The 26657-nt window shown below is 33.7% G+C and overlaps 2 protein-coding genes across 6 annotated transcripts in view; both read left to right on the top strand.

Moving 5' to 3' along the window:
- Positions 1-1056: 1056 nt before the first annotated feature.
- Positions 1057-8611, top strand: LOC123703398 (facilitated trehalose transporter Tret1-like). 4 transcript variants are annotated; one of them, XM_045651336.1, is made up of 3 exons: positions 1057-1167; positions 5466-5601; positions 7043-8611. In XM_045651336.1, the coding sequence occupies exons 1-3, from the start codon at positions 1144-1146 to the stop codon at positions 8341-8343; spliced, it is 1461 nt and encodes a 486-aa protein (XP_045507292.1). In that variant the 5' UTR covers positions 1057-1143; the 3' UTR covers positions 8344-8611. The 4 variants fall into 4 exon arrangements, with proteins under 4 accessions (XP_045507292.1, XP_045507294.1, XP_045507293.1 ...); XM_045651337.1 differs by lacking the exon at positions 5466-5601 and adding an exon at positions 5638-5777 and having other exon boundaries at positions 1069-1167; XM_045651339.1 differs by lacking the exon at positions 1057-1167 and adding an exon at positions 5400-5415 and having other exon boundaries at positions 5482-5601.
- A 6702-nt stretch (positions 8612-15313) lies between these two features.
- Positions 15314-26657, top strand: part of LOC123703471 (transcriptional activator cubitus interruptus) — a 96134-nt gene continuing 84790 nt past the window's right edge. Inside the window, exon 1 of one of the 2 annotated variants that reach the window (XM_045651471.1) lies at positions 15314-15552. The gene's annotated coding sequence lies outside the window, so the exon portion shown is untranslated. The remainder of the gene's footprint in view (positions 15553-26657) is intronic. The other variant, XM_045651472.1, reaches the window with a different exon arrangement.

Below are 26657 nucleotides of genomic sequence, written 5' to 3'. Positions count from 1 at the left end.
TTAGTAATGTGAGTCCACGATGTAAGTAATTTTTATCACATCACACACATGGTACTTAGTTTTAATTAGGTCAAAGATATTCATATATTGGATTGTATTCAAACTCTATTTTTTATTTATGTAAACCTAAAATAATAGTACCTAGTTAACAATAAATGAAATAATTCATAATATTATGTATGCTTACAATTTTACAAATTCTCTCAATTATTGACTCTACATTTTTACGAAGCAATCTGGCAAAATGTATTTAGGATAAATGTGCATGCCTGATAAAATTCCAGTTAGTTCTAGGTTTACAAGTAAATAGATTCAAAGATAAAAATGTAAAATAACAAAGGACTTCTCAATTCTCATGCGAATTAGCAGTCCATCTGCCACAAGAATTTTCTTACCAACATTTCAACAATATCAAGGACTAGACGTAAACCGCGTAAAATGAGCGCAAAATAATCCCTCATCCACAAATTCGTTGCTAGCTGAATATCTTGTTTTACTACATTAATCTTTGTTTGTGAACAAATATTACGCATGTACCAAAATGTGTTATTATGTTATACTCATTTTCTATTTTGAACAACAGTTATAGCCCTAAGCATTATAATCGGGGTTTTCCCAAAGATGGGTAAGTGTAATATTTGACGATACATTCGCAATAATGCACTTACACTCTGGGGAACTTTTACTGCGCTCTCGGGATTTTATAGATCGATATAATCTTTAAAATAGCTGATTATCTAGGAAGGTTATTTTAGAATACCAAACTACGCCCTATAGAAGCGGGTATAAACTAGAATTACATGAAAAACGAAAAAAAAAAATTGTTTCCTATATGAATACAATTCTTTTAAATTAATTATTCATGTAGACTTGCAGATTTTAAGTCCCTTATTTAAGAAGGGTACGTCTATTCCTAACAGATTTACATTGTTGAAAAACTTGCGCAAAAGATTAGATACCAGACCCACTGTATAAACCAATATAAGTACTCAGCCTTAATAAATATACAATAAAACTTATCAATCTTAATCTCTAGTGTAAAGTTTTGTGTGTTCGTTATAATATTATGAGACATTGTCGGTAATGTGTTTACATTATTCGGAGAGATCATTTTATATTCATTTGTAAGTGGTGTGCGACGTTATGGTACCACCTTATGTTAAACAGGTAAAAGACAATAGGTAATATTTAGTAAACTGTAGTTAAAATAGTGGTCATTTTCTACCGACATTCCCTTAAATTTTCAAATCGACTGCATCTTTTTGTGATTCTTTGTGCTTGATAGTTCATTTTTTGTCATATTTAATATCTTGTGGAAAAGTTGGTGAATTTTTATGCAGAAAGGCTTTCTATTTCGGTACATTTGTGTATTGTAATTAATAAAAAATTAATTTTATTATTGTTTGACATTATACCTACGCAGTGTGAAATTGATATTTTTGGTTTTATGGCATTCAAATGCTTTATAAATATAAATTTATAAAGAATAGAAAAAATTCGATCACGAGGCGGGACTCGAACCCCCATCCTTTCGCGCCATTCCAGGGCGGAATTTTATAAATTTATATTACACAGTGTGTTACTGTGTTGATTTTACGGTATACTCTTAGAAGTTGTAAACAATGCCAATAAGTAATTACAGTAAAACCCGTTTAAGACGATTTCCCAGGGACTCAACCAAAAACGCGTTTTATGCGGGAAAGCTTAATAAGCGGGAAATAAAAAACGTACTTACTACATAATATTATATGTATGTATTAATATTTATTACTAACAATGGCTCATGTGAACCCGATATCCGAAGAAGAATAGGAATCGCCAAAAATGCAATGTCTCAACTACACAGAGTGTGGGCAGATAGAAATATTTCTCTTATAACCAAACGGAAACTTGTCAATTCTTTAATCTTCTCCATCTTTCTATATGGCTCCGAAACCTGGACATTGCGCAAGGCAGACTACTCTCGGATAAATGCTTTTGAAATGTGGTGTTGGCGACGAATGCTTCGCATCCCATGGACGGCACGTAGAACGAATAAATCAATTCTCAAGGAGCTTGGCATTACCAAAAGACTGTCCTCCACATGCTTGCGACGAATTTTAGAATTCTTCGGTCATATTGCAAGGAAGAGGGGAGACAACCTGGAGAAAGTCCTTCTAACTGGCAGGGTAGAAGGAAAAAGGCCCCGAGGCCGCAGCCCAATGCGCTGGTCAGACCAAATTAAAACGACCGTAGAAACTAGCGTACCTGAAGCTATCCACATCGCAGAAGATCGAGACAAATGGCATAAAATAACTAGGAAATCACAATTCCAAAATGATCACGACCCTCAGCAGTGAGGATTTCGACTTAAGGAGGAGGTATTAATATTTATTATGGTTTTTCAGATGTATGTATAGGTATTGTACATTTAAACATTATGTACGTTATACAAAATGTCGTGTATTACTATCACGTTATTATATACAGTGTGGAAATTTTCGATGGGCCCTGGAGGGAAAGTACTTGAAATACTAATGATAGCAAATTTTCCTGAAAGGAAACATTCCTTTATTTTTAAAAAGAATTATAACTGCATTCAAAGATTTTCGAAAAATCACTTGCATCGACAGGAAATCGAACTAACCGAAACTAATTTTTGTCGGCGTCGCTGTTGATTTAAAGAAGTTACATCGCGTCTTAAATCATTAACTGCTGATAGCCTGGGCGTGTGTCAATATCGGAGTTGACTCATCTTCTTCTTGATCATTACCACTTTGAGTCTCTTCTTGTGTGTTATTCACACTCTCAATAAGATCTTCAATAGATTGAATTTCTTATGGTGATACATTATCATCAATGAATATCCAGGAGTCATGTCTCAATCATGTCTCAAGTTGCAGGGACTGATGCAAAATGGCGTATTATACGAGAAATCGTATTAAGCGTGATCGTATTAAACGGGTTCTACTGTACTTATTGATGGTGGAGAAGTTAATATTTGTGAACTTTATTTTCTTATATTTTATATTGCAAGTTTTAAATAAAATTTAATTTCTATAGAGTAAAAAAGTATGAAGGTAGACTTAAAATAGTAGCTCCCTTTAAGAAAGTCAGAAAGAATAAAACGCCAGCGATTTTACTTACAAACTATTGAAGCGATTGTAAAAAAAATATTTGTTTTTTATTTTTATTCCAGACCCAAGAACAAACAATTTATCAGTTATTCTTTTTATAAACCAGTAACGAGCACCTTAAATAAATACAAACAAATAAAAATAAGTATACTAATATAAACATTAGTAGACGGAATAAACCAAATTTTTATATTAAGCCTGAAGAGATAAAAAAATATGTTATTGGATCACAACTGATTAATGAAGACTTTAGTTTATACACTACTCAAAACAAAATAGGGCCCACCTACACTTATCTCAAAGTTTTGCCTACACGTAATTTATAGGGTAGTTATTGGGGTACTTGAGTATTCCCTTACGTTGTTGACATGTTAACGAAACTTTATTGCTGTTTTAACTATTCTTTTTAATGTTATTCTCAAGTGGGTAACCAGAAAGAGTTAAATGTTTCAAAATCACGTTATTTCCAAATTCTCAATCACTTGTGTTCAAAGTCTCATTCTGAATGTTACTGTAGCACATCGTTATTTTTTAAAGTTTAATTTGGTTTCGGTATTATTCGTGATTATTATGCCTGGATCTCGCGTTCATATGGATATGGAAACGGCAGCAAGAGCAGTTGCTTTGCTTCAAGAAGGAAATTCTCAGAGGTCGGTGGCAATACGTCTTGGTGTGTCACGTCGAGCTATCCGAAATGCTTGGGATCGTTATCAAGAGACAGGTAGTGTTGCTAGAAGACGTGGAACAGGAAGTACTCGGGCTACAACAGCCCAAGAGGACCGGTACATCAGACTAACAGCGCGTCGGCAGCGGACGGTAACCGCCCGTGCCTTACAAAATCAACTGCGTCAATCTACTGGCACGCGAGTGAGTGATCAAACCATTCGGAATCGACTTCATGAAGGTGGCCAAAGGTCCAGAACTCGCGCTGTTCGACTGAAAATGACAAGTGCTCATCGTGCAGCACGATTAAGGTTTGCTCGTGATCACTCAGACTGGTCTATGGATAACTGGGGGACAGTACTGTTTACGAACGAAACTAAAGTGAAGTTTTTAAGTGTCGATCGTCGAGTGCGTGTATGGAGAAGGGAAGGTGAACGTTTTTCTGAACCTTGTGTCCACGGAACAGACCGATTTGGAGGTCCAAGCGTCATGGTGTGGGGCGGCATAAGCCTACGTGGCAAAACGGAGCTCGTAGTTCTTGATGGAGGTACCGTGACTGCTACTACCTATGTCGAACGGGTCATCCGGCCTCACGTGATCCCATTTTCACAAAGAATTGGCGAAGAATTCATCTTAATGCAAAATAATGCCCGCCCACATACAGCCGGTATCACTCCAAGAGCACTCTCTGATGCCAATATAAGAGTTCTGCCGTGGCCAGCCATGAGCCCTGACCTCAATCCAATAGAGCATCTGTGGGATCAATTAAAAAGGAGCGTCAAAGCAAATTTCAGCAACGTAAACAGCCAACAAGATCCTCATAAATGCTCTTAAAGTCTGTTGGGAGCAAATACCTGAAGAAAATGTAACCCATTTGATTGAAAGTGTCCCAGATAGGCTCAGATAGTGCATACGGTGCAGAGGGGGTCCCTCACACTACTAATTACAAAATAAACCAGATTTTTTTTTATAATAAAGGTTTTATTGAAACTTTTGTCATGTGTCTTATTTGTGCAATTTTTCTCTAATACTGTTAATTTTGCATAATTTCCATAAAATCACTAATTTTTGCTTAAGTTTACGTTAAAACAATTGTCCTACACCTTGTTCGTTTATACCCATTCATAAAATAAGAAAAAAGTGAAGAGTTTTTACAACACAGCAAAAAATCAGGGTGGGCCCTATTTTGTTTTGAGTAGATCATCGTTGTCGTCTATATCTTCACCATCATCGTTGTCGTCTATATCTTCATCATCATCGTTGTCCTCTAAATCTTCACCATCATCGTTGTCGTCTATATCTTCACCATCATCGTTGTCGTCTATATCTTCACCATCATCGTTGTCGTCTATATCTTCATCATCATCGTTGTCCTCTAAATCTTCACCATCATCGTTGTCGTCTATATTTTCATCATCATTGTCGTTTTCTATATCATCAACAACATCGCTGTCGACTATATCTTCATGTTCAGCATTACCGTCGTCTATATCATCAGCATCGTTGTAGCCTAGATATCTTTACCATCATCGACGTCGTGTATCTCTTCATCATCATCGTCGTCTACGACATCACCGTCGTCAACGTGTTCAACATCTTCATCATCATCGTAAGCGACGTTGTCTTCATCATCATAGTCGTCGTCGTCATTATCAGCTAGTAAAAGAAAATATATATTACTTTCAGACATGGGCGGTGTTAGGTGTGCTCATCAACATGCTAGGACAAGGCATGGTCCTAAGTTATCCTTCTAGCCTGATCCACGCTCTCCAGTCACCCGACTCAGATATACCCATTGACATACATATGTCATCGTGGATCGGTATGTTATTGTCATATTGACATGTTTTACTTGCAGACATGGGCGGTGCTAGGTGTTCTAGTCAACACGCTAGGACAAGGCATGGTCCTACCTAAGTTTTACTTCTAGCCTGATCCCCGCCCTCCAGGCGCCTGACTCTGATATACCTATTGACATACACATGTCATCATGGATTGGTATGTAATTATCGTGCATGCTTTGACATGTATTAACATTATTTTATTTGGCTTCAGAATTGGGAAAATATTGGGGATTTGAAAATTCAGACTTTATTTAAATCTAAGACTGTAGAGAATTAGAGATAGAGATTACTGTGTAAATCAGCACTTAGTAGCTAAACGCTACAGAACGGACACTCTCCGCCTCCCGCCAAAATTAAACACTTACCTCACCCCGCACGATCAGACATAAAAATTAAAATGGTCCATATTTTTCTACAGGGACGATACGCAACGAAGATTGACAACAATTAATCAAATTGACTTAAAGTAATTTTATTATTTTGGATTTGTGATTATCGTTTTTCGTAGAAAATGGAACTGGAATGAAACGGATGTATTTCATCAGAAAAACGCGAATTTTTTTTACGCTAGTCAAAAATGTGCCAACCATAAAGCGTTAACACACACATTTGCAGTCTCTACACTGTGACTGTCAAAACCTTAGGTCAAAACGATAATTTTGTATGGAGTGTCCGGGGTGTGCCTAAATTACAAATAACAGCTGTATACAACAACAAAAAAATAACATTATCACAATTTGAGACCCTTTCAATGCGCGATTGATTAAAACTTTGGCCAATATTTTAAGTTTTTATGTCAATTGTATATGATATTTAGATCGTGTTACAAAAAGATGATACTTTTTAAGCCTCTTATCTTTATAATCGAGTAATGTAGACGACTGATAACTAAAGCCGTATTCAAAACATAGAGATTTAATGAATAGATTAATAATTAATAGGTAATAAAAAAATGTTATGTTTTGTTATTTTAATATATTATAAACTGTAATTATAATTATTAACAATTCGATTAGTAATTTGTCAGAGTAATAAAGAGAGAACATCGCAAACGTTTAGTCGTAATAAATACCTATTTAAGTTGTTACCAACAAGTCCATATTTTTACTAAAATTAACATAGTTTTACGATAGGTATCGCCTTATCTTCATCATTATAATCAAGTTAATTTCTAGGAAGATCCCTATATTATATAGGGCATGTTTGCTCGGTCTATTGACTTATATTGTTTAGCTACTTAGATGCAGTTCTATATATTACACACTATTTACTTACGGCTTGCCTAAGCTTTAATGCAGACACATTAAATATTATCTATATTCAATAGTCTTTATTCACGCTCTTTAAAACAATTCACTGTGTCCTTGTCGGATTTACTATTTGCGTTTCTATCGAATAATATCTGCCTTTGTTTTCCAGCATCATGCATCGGGATTGCCGGCTTTCCTGGGTTCTTCATATCTGGCTTACTCATGGATTTAAAAGGGAGAAAAATGGCACATGCAATCGTCATGATACCTGGGACTATTGGATGGTTGCTAATATATTTTGCCACGGATATAAGAACGATAATCATTGGAAGGTTACTTGGTGGCTTCACAGCTAGTGCCACTGTTTGCTTAGGAGCTGTTGTTATTGGAGAATTTAGCAGTCCATCTAATAGAGGGATGTTCCTTAATATGAAGACGGTCGCTGTTTGCTTGGGCAATACTGTAATTCATATTCTGGGATACTTCTTGCACTGGAGAACTATTGCGTTACTAGGTGTTGTGCCGCATGCTGTCGCACTCACCATTATTATAACCTGGCCAGAGAGCCCAGCGTGGTTAGCTTCAAAGAAACGGTTTGAAGAGAGCGAAAAGTCTTTCCTGTGGCTAAGAGGAAACAGTGAATCATCTCGGCGAGAATTTGACGAGCTGATCCGGGCTCAGAAGGAAAGAATGTCGGAAATACCAATGAATCTAACAATGAAAACGAGGATAAAGGAATTTTTCAAGAAATTCACGCGACGCGACTTTATTAAACCACTCATTATAATCATATTCAGCGCGACGTTGTTAGAAACGTGCGGTAGACACATCTTTCCTGCATATGCGTTACAAATCATTGCTGCGGTCACTGGAAATAAGATGAATTCGTTTTACTATACTTTAGCAATTGATATAATTATAACCACGAGCGCTACGTTATCTTCAATATTAGTTAAACTATTGAAACGGAGAACGTTATTGTTCGGTACAGCGTTCCCTGCGATAATTGTATTGTTTTGTGCTTGTCTATATTTATTCTTAGTTGCTCAGGGAGTTATTTCAGCAACACGCACTTGGATACCAATAATGCTGTTTGTATTGTACTTCATTCTTGCCAATTTAGGTTGTACACCCATTCCACTGGCATTATTGGGTGAGGTCTTTCCTCTAGCTCATAGAGGTTCAGGATCGTTGATATCTGGTTTTGCCTTATCTTTGTTATTAATGTTTGCTTTACAAGTAACACCATATTTGCTAGTTAGTGTTAAAGTTTATGGTACGTTTGCGTTCTTTGGTACTCTTATGGCTATATCGTTAATTACCCTTCATTTTATCTTGCCTGAAACAAAAGATAAAACACTTCAAGAGATTGAAGATTACTTTAATAATGGTAAATTTAAAGATAAATTGGATGATGAAGCTGGTATGAAGATGCTTCACACTGAAAAAGAAAATAAAGCAAAAGTGTAATTATTTTAGCTTTTCTAATGTATGTTTGTTTTCTAAAGTATGTCAAAGATCTTAAGATAAATAGTCATTCAGTAACAATATCTTAGGACTAGTTGTTCTCATAAGAGTGGAATGAGAACAACTAGTCCTGAACCTATGTACAAATATTTTTAATATATAGCTTTAGCTATGTAATATTATTTTTTGTAAGATTCATTCGCCATTTTAGTGTTAAGATTTTTTACTGTATTTTTATTTTGTATAAAAATTAATAAAACAATTTTTTGTATGATTGTTTTTTTATTCCAAAACAAAAAGGGGAAATAAATTCGCAATGACTGTCCTGATCTTCCTGATAAGATACTTATTTCACCAGTTGACTAGGTTTAAAGCTCCTAATTAAATTTTTTATTTGTTCAATATTAACATAATCTCGAGTTAGAACATTTCTTATCAAAACACCCTAAACCTATTTAAACATTATTTTTAAAATCCACTATAAATACTCATAATGACAGGCAAACTATTGTGTTACCAAAACATTATGCTTAACAAAATATTTGCAGTTATATTATCATCTAGTAATCTTTATGGCTAAATAACAGTGATATAAATATATAGGTAACTAAAATTAAGTCTATGCAGAACATGAAAGATACGCAGACGCAGTGAAATGAGATAATTTTCACGCTAAGTTATATCATAGACTAGCTTACCGCCCGCGGCTTCGCCCGCTTTGTCTAAAACCTAATAAATTATATACTAAAACCTTCCTCTTGAATCAATCTATCTATTTAAAAAAAACCGCATCAAAATCCGTTTCGTAGTTTTAAAGATTTAAGCATACAAAGGGACTAGGGACAGAGAAAGCGACTTTGTTTTATACTAAGTATGTAGTATGTAGGTAGTGATAATCCATACTAATAAATACGTAGTATATTATTATTAGTCTGTGCTAATAATATTATAAATTCGAAAGTAACTCTGTATACTGTCTGTTACTCAATCACGCCTAAACTACTGAACCAATTTGCATGAAATTTGGTATAGAGATATTTTGATACCCGAGAAAGGACATAGGCTACTTTTTATTGCGAAATATATATCACGGGCGAAGCCGGGGCGGACCGCTAGTAAGCAATATTTGTATTGGCAATAGAAAGTGGAAACATGATTTATTTAAATTTTCAATTAATATATAACTGTTTCTTAAAATCACTATTATTATGCCTGAAAAATTATAATTTAACATAATTTGTAAAGAGATTTCCCAGCATTTCTTATCGTCTCTATATCTCTATGTCGACGATACAATCAAGAAACCTACTTCGCCAAAAATGTCTAGTTCAATAGATAATTATAGGCGTTATAATGAATATCCAGAAATAAATTTAACTATCTACTATTACTATTTATGAACATTATCAGCTGAAAGAATTAGGTAGAGTAGTAATTGAAGAAATAAGAGAAAGGACAGTGTCGAAAAGAATGCGGGATTCTGGCTCTTCCATTCATCAGACGAAATATAGTCTGTAGCATTCGGTTATTTCACATACTACTTCTTCACGTAGATATTATTCTATGCCATTGGAGATCTACCCATAGGACCCTTGGTTTTAGTAATTGCCCTGTGCGAGCTCAATTCGTGTGGAAGCCATCTCAACCACCACTTTACATTTTACAGCTACTTACTAAATAAAGCAACAATTTTGTTGTTTGGTATGGTCAAATGAAATCTAATTATGTACAATATTATACTTTACAGTATTAGCTGTTCATTAAATCATAAAAAAATGTTTATTATATTGATTTTATACGCCTGACATAAAAGTGTAGCTTAATCATTAGCCTTTCGGGTGTAAAAGATATCAGGCGCTAATATTTTTTGTAAAATAAGAAAAATCAAATTAGAATTAAGAGTAAAGAGGTAATTAGACGAATTAAAATAAATATTTACAATTAACTATAATTTTTAATGACGCCATATTAATTAGGTACCTACTTTATGGACTAAAACAAATTATTACTTATGCTAATTCGACGCGTTTATTTAGGTACACCAAATTATAAACCAACGATTTCACTGCGATCAACCACTCCACAACTAAACTTTACACACAAAATATTCCATCCAAAATACTTCAGCAGTTTTCGCATAATAATCAAAAGATGGATTAAAATGTCCACCCTCTAACCCGCAGCTACCAGAGGACTAAAATCCACCAAAACAGGTTTAATAAAATAAGTGATTATTTTTATTAAGACAGGTTGAGTTAGAAAAATAAACAAATTGATAAAGGACGTGTCGCGTTGGAATTTATGTAAATTGGGAGGGCAGTGGGTTCACACTTTAATTTATCGCCGATTTATTGGTGTCCCGGGTTCGATTCCCGAATGGGGTAAGGTTTTTTTTCCAAGGAAGGTATAATGGTGTGTGATGAATTTGTTAACATTTAAAAATAGATTTTAACCTAAACCGAAATATTATATTGTCTATTTATTTTATAGGAATAGGTATTAGATATATTATGTCTATTATGCTGAATATAAAAATATATATAACTAATATGGTAATGAAATATACGTTTGAATTTGATTGCTTTTTTTAATTATTAACCTTTCACGAGTTTCTAAGTGTTTTTTACACTTTACAATTTTAAATTCAGCCCATAAACATATTTTATGGTATTAATTGATCAGGTAAGGTTGATAAATAAATGCCCATACAGACAAATTCGCAGTTAACCGCTAGTTATTATGAAGTGCCTGTTTAGCTTTTATAGTACTGGACCTAGGTTCAAAGGTCTGTAAATATATATTTAAATGCTTTCTCACGGTTCAGCTTATGTTTCTTATAATAACAGTCAGCGATAATGCACGTGCAAGACTTTGTACTCACACGAATATCGAATTAATAAAAATTTATAATCTTTAGTGCTTTCTGCGCTTGATACCTATGTCTTTTGTGTATAAAACTTTCCGCCCGCGGCTTCACTCGCGTTCTAAAACTTAAATCAAACAACAGCATCAAAATGCGCAGAGTAGTTTGAGAAATGTAAGCATGATGCTTGCATGATGAGGGACTGACAGACAGCAAAAGCGACTTTGTTTTATGCTATGTAGTGATTAGGTATCTCGAAATTTTTAAATTAGAACTTAGAAATTTTGTACTTCGTGGATTTTCAAAGATCAATGATACACTGTAGGTTGTAGGCAGTTAGTTATGTTACGAATTTATCATTACGAATATTAAACATATTATCCTAGGACATATCCTAGGACAGGATGGATCTAGAATCTAGATAGTAGATTTCAGAATTGTCTGTTACGAGTTCTATTATTTTTACCGATACATTTAATTTTTCGATTATCTGTGTATAACAAACTCTTCATTTCAATTATTATTATAGTACCTATTATTCTTAACCTTGTTTGTTTAATGAAGTACCCAAAAAGTTATACTTAAGTATTAATCCTTTAGTTTATTCACTCATAATTTGACGCAATTAATCTTTTCGAGGTAGGTAATTAAACGAAATAATTTGCATAATAAAGTTGCAGACGTTGGTCATATATTTGTGACTAGGTAAGTAACTCGTGACTCATTATACAAAGGTAAAAATTAAATCGACAGAAGAAACCACAGGCCTTCAACAGAAAATTAAATTCCTAGCACTATAATATGTAACTCTAGTAAAAAATGACATTCAAATAAATACGTTCTAAATTAATTAACCGAATCTAAATTCTTCACAACGCTGGGTGTTTAACGTTGAATCATATTGTTATACATTATAAATGCACAAATGTCTTAATTAAAGATTGAGACCGGCATAATAACTCAGAAAAAATACACAGCCTCCACTCAGTTCGAAGATTGCTTTTTGTTTCTTTCTAACAATCGCATTCGGATCGTCTGTCCCTTTTTTGCGCCAGACGAACTTGTAAATTGTACTTTTTACAATACATCCAGTTTCAAACGACGTATCCAGTTAGAGCGCATACAAAAATGAACTTTATTGATTTAGATATACAGTTAGAACTAGAATAAACGTTATGGTTGTTAATACATTTGCGTACTGATTAAGATGATCAAGTTATCTCGCTCGAACAAAACAAAATACAGCACAAGTCACAGACAAGTCCTTTGAGCTTTCGAGTTTAGTTGCGCGATTGCTTTTTGTAGCACCGTCCCTTTCCTCGAAGCATTTCATTCGTAACGAAAACCTGTTCGATTCTGAAATCTTCTTAACACAACGAATTTTCAGTGAATAATAGACTTTACGACTTTCACCCAAGGGTGGAAATAATCGGGTGGGATTATAAAAGATAAGTTGTTGAGAATGTTTACGTTAAGATGTTATTGTCACGTTCTATCGATGCGAGATGTGGATTTTCTCTTTTTGTCCCGTATTGAGACATACAGGCATTGCGCTGGACGTTAGTTTCCGAACTCGCATCATGCATGATTCATACGGAACCGTCCTCGAGTTATGCAGTTTCACGCGAAACGTTGACAGTGACATTTCGTATACGAGACACGTGGGACTTGTATTTTTGACTCCTTTTTGTCGATTAAGACCTTTTATGATCTCGTATGACACACTTCCTTGTTATCCTCGCAGCTTACGTCGCGGCTTTTTTGCTGCACCTACACGAGAAATCAAAAATTGAACAACCCAAAACCAGTTATAAGTTACAAATTCCTTTTTTATATTGGACAAGACTACGGGCGGTTTTTGGCGTTGGCTGATTAACAATGATTTATTTATCACTTTTTGAAGGCGACTCACTTTTTGTGTTACGCGTTAATTGCTTGTTTTGAGGAATATTGCATTTTATACACATTTTATGTTTTAATTACTTTAAGCCAAGGATGGTATACACGGTGTACAATTTATGGACCAATGTAATTATTATAAAGTTCACAAAAAAATCTAAAATAAGAGTCTTAAATATGGATCAGGTTCTTCTGCTACGAATTGACGCGAGTGACTTGGTAGGTTATACCTATATGGAGCTGTTACATCGATATTGTCGGTTAAAAATTAATTTGTAGCACATGCATACAGCATCCAATGAAACAATCATTTCATTACTGAAATTAATAAGTAATCAACAAAGTAAAATAATTTGATCCCAAAAAGATACAGCAAAAATTAACAACAACAATTTTTTAATCTGTGCAAAGTATATATTATGAATATGTTAGGTATAGCTTAAAAATATATTTGAACTAGATAACTTCCATTTTAATATTTTGACAAATCACCGTATTTCTACTTACTGCAACGTAAACATAAATTCTTTTTTTATTTTCTTTATACTATTTTAATTTCTAAACAATTTTAAACTCGTACCATAATGGTCACCATATTTGTCACAGTAGGTAATAGAAAATAAAATACATAAGTAGCCTCAAGCCTGTACTTAAACAACACAATATGATAAGCACGTGTATTTTAATTATCGCTTGCACTAATACCTATTAATATTATGATTAATATAGATGTTTTGTAATAAAAGTCTATAACCGAAAAAGATATAGGTAGGTATAGTACATATATATTATATCTGTGACGTTTTTTTTTGTGAGTCTAACCGGACGGAGCCGGGGCTAGAGACATGTCTAAAGTAATATGTATTATAAAGGATAAATATTAAATATCAAACTTTCTGTTTGTATGTTACAATTATTTAACTCAAAAGTACTCATTCAATAAGATGAAAGCCGATTGCCGAAACAAATGGTTACTAAATTTTAAAATAACGACACGCTAGAAATAGAAACAACATCTACAATGATCTTCACTAACTCCTACACCTAATTTCATCATAACAACTGAAATTATAACCCTATTAACCCCTAATATTAACCCTAACCACAAATCTAGTCCAGTGAATGTATGAATAAGGAATTTTTGTAAAGTTCCCAGAAAATTTGTCTTACTTGAGTCGTCAGCAATGTCATTACTAAACAAACATTGGCATAGTAGTCTCCATCACAAACACGACCCGTGATGAGTATTTACAGACCACTTAACAAATAGATAATTATATAGTCCGTTCTCAGATTTACTTATTTTACTTGCGTGCCGCTACATTTTGTTTTTATTTTTAAAGCGACATGCTTGATACTTGGGAACTTTCGCTGTTTATTCTTGGTGATGTGCTTGGACTTAATATAGGTAGCATCAATTATTGAACATTGCAATGTTCAATAATTGATGCTATATTAATTATACATAGAAAAATAAAGAAGGGAATGTATTGTTAAGTTATAATTTTGAAAGTATGTAAGTACTGTAAGGAGGTATTTTTGTAAACAAGAAAAAAGATACTTATATAAACTTATAATTTTTTTATCTATGGCGTAAGTAATTGAGTTTAGATGTTAATTTAATTAGCAGAATATATTTAAATATCTAGCTGCATACCTGCTTGATAATAAAAAAGTTTTTTGTCAACCACTTTAAAAACATTTTACGAACGACATTATTAAAAGAAAGATCAAGAATAAATATCGCCTCTAATTTGACTTTATGTCTTAATAATACCGAATATTACAATGTATGCAAATTTCAGATATAAAAATAAATGAGTCGACTAAATTGCTATTCCGCCCACCCATCAAGTCTATACTTATCCATCGAAGTTGACTCATTAAAAACATTTTATCGCATGCAAATCCATGAATTATCATTGTTTATGTTAGTGCATCAGTCAGCATAGCGCTAAGCAATGCGATTGAGACATTATCTGGTTACTATCCGTGCGAGCGAGACGCAGCACAAATACGCCTGCGTATCATTTGTTCGGAAATAACTCCGCGCCAGAGCAGGACGGCGTTATTGAAATGTCAGACTCGACGCGCGCATAATGAGAAAACGGCTATCTCTTTCGCTCCTGACGTTTTACAATCGTTTATTGTCATGTTACTGTCTCGTTTCGACGCAGATTGAGATGAATACGCCGAGCCCGCGCCGTGTCCTCCCGCTAATATTATCGGCACCGCGCCGGTGTCGGACGTCGCTGCGTTATTTTTTCTCCCGAAACTTTTTAATAAACAAACGTTTATTTATCATCGTGATCTGTGACTTTTATGCGATAGTGTTTGACAGTTGGATGTTTAATGAAATTTTATGTGCTAAATTAATTGACAAGTGTGTGTGTTGTGTTGCGAATGGATTGCTGGCGTTGCATTTAGTGTAATGATTTAATTAGTGACAAGTAAGTTGAGCCCTTAATTTATTAATTAATTAGGATCTAAGGCACGTGTGGTTTATGAGTGGATGTAGTGAAGTTGCGGCGGGGGTGTGTATATATGCAGATATATCTTGCTTAGTGACAAGTTTTAGCGAAATGTTCAACATGTGGTCCAGAATATTTTGTACCTGCCGGTCGGTCAGAAGAAGGGATTGCTTTTTGTTACTTTAAAAACAAAGAGAGCCCTGCGACGGCAGGGTGCCCGCTCTGGACCGTAGTGCAGTCACGTTTTCAGTTTTTCCCGGGAATTGTCGGGAATATTTTTTATTTGTCACCTCACCGGGTATCATATGCGTGGATTTACATTCTGTTTTAATACTAACGCTATATTAATATGTCGCGGCGGATGTAAATAGACGTGCAGTTGGAATTATAATATCTGCGGTCGTTGCTTTTAAAAAGTTACCGCTTAGAAAATAGTGAGTTTCAATGAGTTGAGTCGTTTGTAGTTAGGTAGGTATTTCTAGTTACAACAAAATAATGCACTTTGATCTCAAGATTCTTGACGCTTGATAAACTTTTGTCATTTAAAAACGCGAAGAAAGAATGCATTGATAATATTAATGAGATAAGTAAAGAGATAATAATAAAGTAAGAACGTTTTAATCAATTAAGTCTCGTAATTAAGCCATTTAATACCTATCCGGCAAAATTTTTTTCGCTTTTTAAAACAATAGGTTACTGCTAATGACACGCCGTGGAATAATTAAGTAGTTAAATGTTAAGTAAAACTTGGTCAGATAACGATATTGAAAAAGGCTCACGTATTTCGGACTAGCGGTTCTTGAGTTACAAACGCTAAATAAACTTTAGGTAGGTAGGTACTTATAGGTATTTCAGACAACCAACGCTCCTCCTCTGCCTCATACGTCTACCTATGATCCAATAACTAACTCAAAAGAACACTAATTTACCTACCTATTTAGGCAGCGTAGGTATCTTCAAGTTATTTCACTTTACTTAAATAACATTGATTAGGATAACAATATAAACCACAAGAACACAAAATTAATAGTAAATGCACACGTTGCATAGTCTCTAAATACCTACCTATCAAATTATAAGAATTAAGATTTAAGAATCATCATTAGTCATTGACTCTAGTCTCTAACATTAGTACTAGTAGCCTTACATCTTGCAAGCACATGAGAAAGTTACGGTCCTTACATCACAATAACGAATAGAAGTATGTATTTATTATTCCATAATTTATCTATGCTAATCTTCTAATGTAGGTAGGTATATAGTATATACCTAGGTACGTACTTAAAATTTAAGAAGGGTAAAGGGTTATTTACACAATCAATAACTCAAGAACGACGAAACGGATCGTAACGAATTTTTATCTCTATCGAGCACAAATTTATTTAAAAACTGAGAGCACACTGCACAGACCTACATTATGTGTCAAAATCTCTGAAACTACTTACTTAAGTACCTACCTGATTTTGGAAATTATTTCACCACCAAAAATATTTTTGTACTTATATCGGGACATCTACAGCGGAGAGTGGAGACTGGAGACGGAACGGCTTGCTATATTTACCTATAAACAAACAGAAGCACTTACAAATTACATAAAGTACATCTTAATTTAATTTAACTCTGTAAGACGCGACAGTAAAATGAAAATACACATGAGAGAAATGCACAGGAGAAATGTCAATTTGACAGATAACATATTAAATTATGAATCGCAGTCTGTACATTTTATGCCTCGTTCAAAAACAAATACCTATGTTTATGTTATTCTTCCGATTAGTTATCTTCAATTGTTATATAATAATATCGAGTAATTGGACAATTTTTGCCATTACACAGAAAAAATAATCTGAAGTTACTTACATCTAAGCAACATACAAACAACTTCCAAATGTAATTCGAATTCTCGTTTCCAAATTCAAATTATACCGTCGAACGTTTTTGAAATTTCTCCGTGCTTGCGGACATTTCCCTATAAACTGAGGAATGTAAAATACCTATACCTGTACCGATACCTATATCTATACCTATATCTTGACAACTCAGAGGATCACGATCGGTTCCGGCGAAGCATTGGCTGATCACGAACGAACGAAATATCTCTTTATGATGGGTTTTGTTTGGGATTTTCCGTTCTTTGTGTGTATAATTCCAAATTCAGTTTAATTTGGAATTTATTCAATTTTTTGAAAATGCACATAGATATTGCCTATTGATATATAATTACATAAGTAATTTTGCTATACCTACATAATATGTCTACATCTGGGGGCACACGGTAGTCACATATTTTGACTAAGGTGTAGAATTTGTGAAGTTAGGCCTTGTAGAGTTAGGGCGTGTAGTGTTAGAAGCTTGGCTCTACATGAGATCTGATAACTTTTTGACAGTGCGAGTCATATGGGCTCGTCTTGGCAACATTTTACATGAAAATGTTTTTGGTGGGATTCTAATTTCTCAAAATATGACTTGTATTAAAACTTTTAAATAAGTAGGGGAGCGGGGGGCTTGTTGTTACAGGGGTAAGAAGTTACACGCATTTTTTACCGGGATTTTTAACTCTTTGGTAGACGTAAGTGGACTCATTTGTTTCGTTATAACATAGTGCGTTGCAAAAAAACAATCAGTGACCCGCCGAGCGGCAAACTGTTAGGTTATGTGCACGTGTCTCGATTTCCATCAAGAAAGTAACAAAATCTTTTACGAAATTTTTGATTCCTGCTGTCTATATTTGTTATTCTCTAAATTTTTTTCACCTCGAACGTTCATAATGTATCAAGTTTTAATTTGTAATAGCGTTTTATTCTGCTATTGATATCCATTAATGGCGGCTTTAATTTTAATTAAAAAACATACCATGGGGCAGGTTGTTACAATTTTTCGGGGTAGGTTGTTACATGTAAAGACTTGCCTCAGACCTTGTATTATCGTTCATCTCATCATTTAGAAATGACTACGCAGTAGGTACTTAAAAATTAGAATAAATGGAACAAATTGAAGCTTTCGTTCCGACGGGCGCATTCTTGCTTTTTAAAACAATGGTTCATCTTTCAATTCTTTTTTAATTCTAAATACTCAATGTTTTTTTTTAGAATGATAAACTATAAAAGAAAAGCGGAAAGAGGTACAACTAGTCAAGAAGTTTATGAATCTGCTGCGACAGAAGTACTGCAGAATAAAACGAGCATTCGTAAAGAAAGCAAAATGTAGTAGTAGATTTTAGCTTGACTGAAGTGCCAAGTTAAAAAAGTATAAATAATTTATTACATGATAGTATTTACTGACGAAGTTTTATAATTCAGTAATGAAAAAGTGTTTTATATAAGATTCAAGAAAGTTCCTGCCAAAGTTATGTGATTATTACTGTTAAAAAGTTGGAAAATTACGATATAGATATTATAATAGTTTATAAATGCTATACGACCGTTCAAAATAGTCTCTTTTATTCATGACGTTTTGAAATAATAAAAAATAAGTGATTTATTATTGTTCATTTTGTTTATTTACCTACTGTAACATCGTACCCCGAAGCTGTAACAACTAGCCCTAAGTCAGGGGTAAGTTGTTCCAATCGACTTATTTCAATAATTCTCTATTATGAGAAAAATTACGTTAATTTTAATATTTTTCCAATGCTATTCTACTAGCTGAATAGACATACTAATGATAAAAGCAATAAAATGTATACATTATTTGATAGCTTTTGTGATATTAATAATTATCTAAAAATTGTAACAACGTGCCCCCCGCTCCCCTACGGCTAGGTATCATTTAATTTATTGCAGCGACCCAGGAATTAGCTACAATCACTGTTTTATTGTGATTTTGTTTCTAAATTGAACCATAATGGTTTACTTCCTTAAGCATTTATACGATAGAGTAGTTAAGTAGATGATATTATTACATTTCTTAACCGACTTCAAAAAAAAAGGAGGAGGTTATCAATTCGGCCGGTATATATATTTTTTTATGTATGTACACCGATTACTCCGAGGTTTCTTAACCGATTTACTTGATTCTTTTTTTGTTCGATGCGGGATGGTGTCGAATTGGTCCCATAAAAATTTTATTCGGATAGGCCCAGTAGTTTTTATTTTATGAGCATTTTTAAATCTAGTGTCGATCTGCATAAGAATTGTAGTTATGGCATATAATAACCTGTGGTAGGTATTATAACATAATAATATTATTATTATCTGAGAATAATTTTTATTTGATCACTTAGTTATGTTACATCGAACCTATTTTGTCTCTGCTGGAATCGAATCAACGATCATAAGGTCAAAGACTACCAGACTAATATAAAGTTCAAAGGGTCAAGTCAATTTTAGCTGTGGCTTTGTTTGTGAAAGAAAATAAAAACTTTATATTTTTACTTTATATCTTTTGTTATAAATTCTTTACTTTTATAAAAAACTTCAGCCATATCGGCTCAGTAGTTTTGCGTAAAATCACAAATAGCTTTACTCACAATCATTCGGATTTATAATTGTTAAAAGTATGGTTATAAATAACGATGTTCTATTATGTTTTGTAGTTTTAAATAAATAAAACGATATATGAGATCATCCAATAATTTTCAAGTTAAAGTTCTTTTCGTTAATTTTACTAACGAACTGGAATCTGTTAACGAAGTAGGTTTGCAAAAACTCAATAAAATAGAAAAACATAATCGACCGATAGCTTCAACGATTTGAGTAGTATTAATTTTTTATGTTTTCGTGAAGTATCCGTGTCTAAATCTTCATTATTCTATGGTTAGGGTTGTCAATATTGAAAAATTAAAATGTTAATTCAAGATTTATACATTATACGGATGTACAAATTTAAAAGAATGAAAGTTTTTTTAATAACACTTATGTAATTTACTCCATAACATTACAAAAAGTACTGTCAAAAACCCCTCTAAATTAAAGATTAGTAGGTTAAATAATTGAATCTTCATATCAAATACAAGCACAGCGCTATTCTTAATACTAACAACACTAAAACATTATTCAAAAAAGTTCAAAAAACACAACCCTGAATATACAATAATAAAATAACAATAAAATGTCAGCCCTAGCGTTTCTCGGTCGATGACTGAAGCGTGATTGAAGATCAATCAGCTTGATTAAGCAATTATCAAAACTATACGTTGCCATCGCACGAATTTCTCGAAGGGTCTATGAATAAACAGCCATTTTGCCGTGAGACGATATAATATAGGATGAACCATGTTCTTTTTTTAAATATGGATTTTAAATGTGTTGTGAACAACAGATAATAAGATTCTATTTTTGAAATGTGGTCTTGCTTCGGATGTTATGTACAAAGCTTTGTTAAAATGTTATTTAAATATAGACAGTCATTGGTAATATTTTTTTGAAGATCTATTTTTAACTTATCTTTATGTAGGGTACCTACTTCTTATTTAAATGCAAAGCTTATAACAAACATAAATAAAAAAGTGAGAGGATTCAATCCTCTAGATTGTATTAATTTTTAGTCTGCATAAAATATTATACAGTTTACAATTGATTACTAACTTTGAATCAGTAATTTTCCCATTCCGACTCTAAACTAAACTTTTCTCATTATTGTAATTTATAAACTAGCTTTCCGCCCGCGGCTTCGCCCGCTTTATTTAAAACCTAATAAATTATATACTAAAACATCTTGAATAAATCTATCTATCTTCCTCTATCTATTAAAAAAACGCATCAAAATCCGTTGCTTAGTTTTAAAGATTTAAGCATACATAGGGACAGAGAAAGCGACTTTGTTTTATACTATACTAGCCTCCGCCCACGACTTTGTACGTGCATCCCCGTTTTTCCCCGTTCCCGCAAGAATTTCGGGAAATCCTTTCTTAGCGGATGCCTACGTCCTAACATCTACCTGCATGCCAAATTTCAGCCCGATACGTCCAGTGGTTTGGGCTGTGCGTTGATAGATCACTATATCAGTCACCTTTGAGTTTTATATATATAGATAGTGATGTTTGAGTTTCAGTACACCTTGAGTACTAGTACAGGTCTACAGACCAACATAACACGTTCACATGTGATTAATTACACAATACTCGGCTAACACTTTATCATATATTCCAACAATCTATCAAAGAGATCAATCAGCAGGATATTTTCACATCATTTATAACACTATATATTATTAACATGTAGACATGAGTTTTTCAATTTCATGCAGGAATATATTAACTTCAAAATCACGCGGTTTGTGAGATTAAGTAATGTATATGTTTAGTTTTAAGTCACTTTTTAACACACTTTTAGTAGCTTCATGTTTGTATGTAACCGACATGCTTGTATGTAATCTGACTCCTTTAGTCTCGATTTTGATGCACTGGAAATAGTCAGATTTGATTCAACTGTGTAAACTTATCAAAGCTCGGTGACAGTACAATAATTTCATAAGTTTAAGCATGTTATATCAAGTACTAACTGTTTCCCGCGGTTTTAGTCGCATTGCTCCGCTCCTGCTGTCTTAACGTGATGATATATAGCCTATAGCCTTCATCGATAAATGGGCTATCTAACACCGAAATAAATTTTCAAATCGGACCAGTAGTTCCCGAGATTAGTGTGTTCTAACAAACAAACAAACTGGGGTTAAAATAGGGTTAAAAATCAAAAGACTGGCGTATATGAATTACATTTTAATTCTAAAATTGTACACAAAACCTAGCATCAAATGGGCACATACAATTTTTTTAATTAGAAGAGTGAATAGTTATCAAAATTAACGGATCGGTGATAACTTCTCTAAATCCTGTTTGTGGAAGCTTTATTACAAATTGAAAGAAGTTGTTAATTGCGGCGTATTGATGAATATGCCGTGAGAATGAATTTGAAGATGATTTTAATTTTTTTAATTAAATTTTAGTGTCGTGTCTAAGGTTTTTGTACTCTGTACTTTGAGAGTTTGAAAGAATTTTGAAGATGATCAAAAGTTTTGTGTGGTTTTTACTCGATAATTGACTCATAACCTCATTACTATGCAACTGAATTAAAACCGGGAAGTAAAATAATATGTCCAATGGCTATAATACTCTCTTCAATTCTTGAATATGTGCGTCAATATGTATATTAAATAGACGCCACAAAGCATTCGCAGTAGAAATTTGATATGAATTCATGATAGTACACGAACGAAAAACCTATGTACTTTACAAGGAAAACGGAGAGTCATGAATGATTTCCAAAGATCAACATTATCACAGCCTCGATCGGAATTGCGCCACTACCGTGACATTACCAGAAAATGCGGCGACAAAATATTTGTACAGTCAGCGTTGTAATATACAGAAGCGCGTCCAATTCGGGCCTCTACAAACAGAATCGATGAAAAAAGCGTCGACAGAGTCATCTTCTGGGGTAGAACTAATTGGCCTTCGCTGACCGTCCTTAAAAAACGTTATTTGTTGCCTCACTATTTGGTTCGATAGAAAAACGCCCAACTTTTTTCCATCTTGATTGCATCTATCGATTATACTGGTGTATTGGTGAGTTTCAGCTCGGTTTACATCTAGATTCCGTATGCAGACACCTGTACCTACTACCTGTATAAATATGTAACTGGCTATTGTCTCCAACAAAAGAGATCTATCCGACGACTTGCTAACAAGGGTTTTTGGGAAAAAAATCAAGAGTGCTCCGAATTTGTTGGCGAACAATGGGAACCGAGAGGCTCGGCTCAGGTAGAATAAATTCTATTGTTAGCTGCCATTAGGACGTAATGCTTTTGGATTTTGTTGTAATAAATTCAATGAATGTTAAGCTTCGGGAAGGAACCCTGGTATTTGACTTTATTGCTCAACTGGCGAGTCGACGTGAATGAGTAAAATATATAATAGTGCAAGCTGTTGGTGTATGTTTTGTCAAAGTTAAGCTGAAATTCGTCAATAGTTACCCCTAAAGGAATAATATTTCCTAATTATTCGCTCTCAAAGAAGAATTTAATTCATAACTTTATATTCCAATTAAGTTCTTTCATCGTGATGGAAATGATCACCATTACATTGATCAGTTTTCGAAAGTTATTCTTTATTTTATAATCCTTTCTTAATTAAATCATTATACGAAATACAGTTCTCCTCTCGAGACAACCGTCAAGATTCTCAACATAATCCTGCTTAAAACAAATTTTATTCATAACCTTCTAAACTAGCCACTCAATATTTTCCTAGAAACCGATAAAACCTCGCAGCTTACGAGAATCGATTACAATAAACCTTTTCTATAACATCTCGATCAGAATCGAAAAAGTTCGATCAGATATCGGAATTTATATTTCGGCTTTTAAATTAATGGTGATTCTCGGCAAGTGTCCGTTACGGTGTCTACCTGGTCGAGTATATTTAGACATCAAAATACACTTTTTTTGTTGGATATCTGTGAAACTACTTACGGGGAACACAAACCAATTTCCTTTGTTGGATCTTTAATGATTTTTTCGTCACAATTTAGCGATTTGGTCGGTCATTCTGCGAACGCGGTATTTGGTTACCTGAAGGTGTGTTTTAACTGTCAAGAGGGTGTTATTTATGGAAGGTGGACGTGATTGTACCGATATGTAAACCTATTAGATGGTGTGGTGACTTCTGCCGAGTTTTTGCGTGCAATCTTGCCCCGGAAATAGGTTAATTTCACGATTCTTTATCCGGCGATTATTTGGCTTGTTAGCGAATTTTCGAGCTTGATTTTAGTGATATATTATTGTGATAATTGAGTTATTATACTTCTATGTTAATTAACAATAGAATTGTCTGTTTTACGGTTTAAAATTTATAATAATGCTTTTTAAAATCGATTTAATCTCTTAGTATTAGCAATTTATCATTTCTTAAATTCCTCAACTCTGCCTGGAAACAAGTGTTCTAACAAAAGCTACATGAAATCATTTTATTCACATTTCCATATGATACATCTAAAGGTACAATAGTTCAAGTACGGGACGTGGTATAAATTGTAGTATTAAATAATCAACTTCGGGTCGGAGTATGTTTGAGCACGTTATCTGACGGACAGACAGACAGGAAGCCCCTGTTAGACCTCATCTCTGACAGGCTGATCTCGACAAACTACCTCGTTACATGTTTAATCTTGTTATGAAATTGATATTGTAAGGTGCTGTAAATGTTTTTTATCTATGTACCTACAATCTACAATGGGGTACACAATTTTGGTTCTGTTTTATATCGTTTGTGAAGCGTTATGAGTCTTTATAATATTAGGTTTTATTGGTTTTTGTGTGTTCCGTACGTGATATTTTGTAGTCATTGGGTAAAGCTGTAGCAGCTGCTTGTTTATTTTGTATTAATGTGTTTCAGCTTTGGCATCCCAGTAGTTATTTTATAAATTAGAAATCTTGTTTAAGCAAACTTTGTGAACTCGATTAAGTAATTTATAATTTGATTGAACTTCTAGAATTTGTTAGTGTGTTTAGATAACTGAATATATATATTGACATTTCATACATTTTAGTTATGCCAGTAATTTGTGTACTTTTTTTCCCAGTATACATTGAAATTTAATGCAGCTAACGTTATGATGCCAGTAATACGATCAAAATTTCTCCCAGAATTATAGTCCCTCTAATTCCGGATCTGAACCAGTACCCATAACCCACGAGATTACTTCATCAAACACACATGCATTAGTCCCAAGCTAGGTGATAACCATACTTTACACTACCACTTAGCACCACCACGCTAGCTACTGATGTTTGGGCATTATAGTAATTTTGGATTATAACATCCGCTGCGAAGTAGACACGTAGAAATTTTTTGAGATTTTTTGAACATTTTGAGATATTTTTTTTTAATTGAGGGTTGAGGGATTTTTGGGAGTGGTTATATTTTGAATAAGGAATGATTGTAGGCATTAAGTTAGTGTTTAATTAAAAATAATAACACTTTTCATTAAATACGAGCTTTTCGGGGGGAAGGTAGATAAAGTAAAAAAATACACTATTAAATAATTTTGTCTTAAATCTTTGCACCAGTTGTTATTAAAACTAAGGTCTCTATGCCATCACAGATTTTTATTGTCATATAAAATAAGGAGCTAAGGAAGTCGTATGTTTGTTTGCAGTTAATCTTTTAATACAAATTTACTTTGAAGCGCGTTACAATCTCCCACTGTTTTCTTATTTAAATAGTTATCTATGAATGTCTGGTTATCATTTTACATCTACCGTACTTTTTTCAATCTACCCGCTTTATGTTTATTTAAGTAGTCGTTACACTTGTTGTCGAATATTTTTTTGGGGTTTATTTTAGACACATTCCAAGTGTCTAAAATGTAAAAATACCGTCACATAATTTTTACAATCCCACATTTTTTTTACCCTCATATTTACTTCTTTGTGGTTCAGTTTGCAACATCAAAATTGGTACATCTATCGGATAAACAATGCTAAAGGACTCAATCTGGGAAAGTACAAACAGATAACCTAATTGCTCAAAAAACGTGAAACACCTACAAAAAATACCCTCAAAAAAATCTCGAACAAAAAGAAAAATCGATCACTTCTCAATATCCCTAGCCTCTATTTATTAAACCAATAAACTCAATCCGTACTTTAAATTTCACCTCTAGGAGTAATGGTTAAAACCAGTTTTTGTAGGAATGCGAGTGGGCGTCGGTTCTATTCCCGGTTTATTTGGATAAGTTCGAATCTTTAATGACTTGCTTGGTGTGATAACATTATTAAGTGGAACTAGATTATTGTGAATTGTACGTGTTGAAAATATCACTATGAGTAGGGGAGGCCGGGGTTCAAAGTGCCGGGGGTAGGTTGTTCCGATTGAAATAGCTCCGCGAAGAAAAGAGATATCAATAAGTGTGAAGTGCATCGCGAAACGTCATATCATCGCGCCCGTGCGTCAGTCATTTTAGTGACGGTCTGCCCGCTTGTTAGCATAGTAGTCGATTGGTGACACTCAAACATCACGTAAGTAAATTTTTTCGTCATCATACTTTTTGGTCTATTTCAATCAATTTTCTAGCTATTTGTGTGTTACTTGCTATTATCTGTCGAGCAAACTATAGTGATTAACTTTCTAATATCGTTTTTGGCTTTTT

The sequence above is a fragment of the Colias croceus genome, chromosome 26 (genome assembly GCF_905220415.1).
Source record: "Colias croceus chromosome 26, ilColCroc2.1".
Taxonomy (NCBI): Eukaryota; Metazoa; Arthropoda; class Insecta; order Lepidoptera; family Pieridae; genus Colias; species Colias croceus.
The sequence above is the reverse complement of the archived record's forward strand: the minus strand, read 5'-3'. Positions and strand labels throughout refer to the sequence as shown.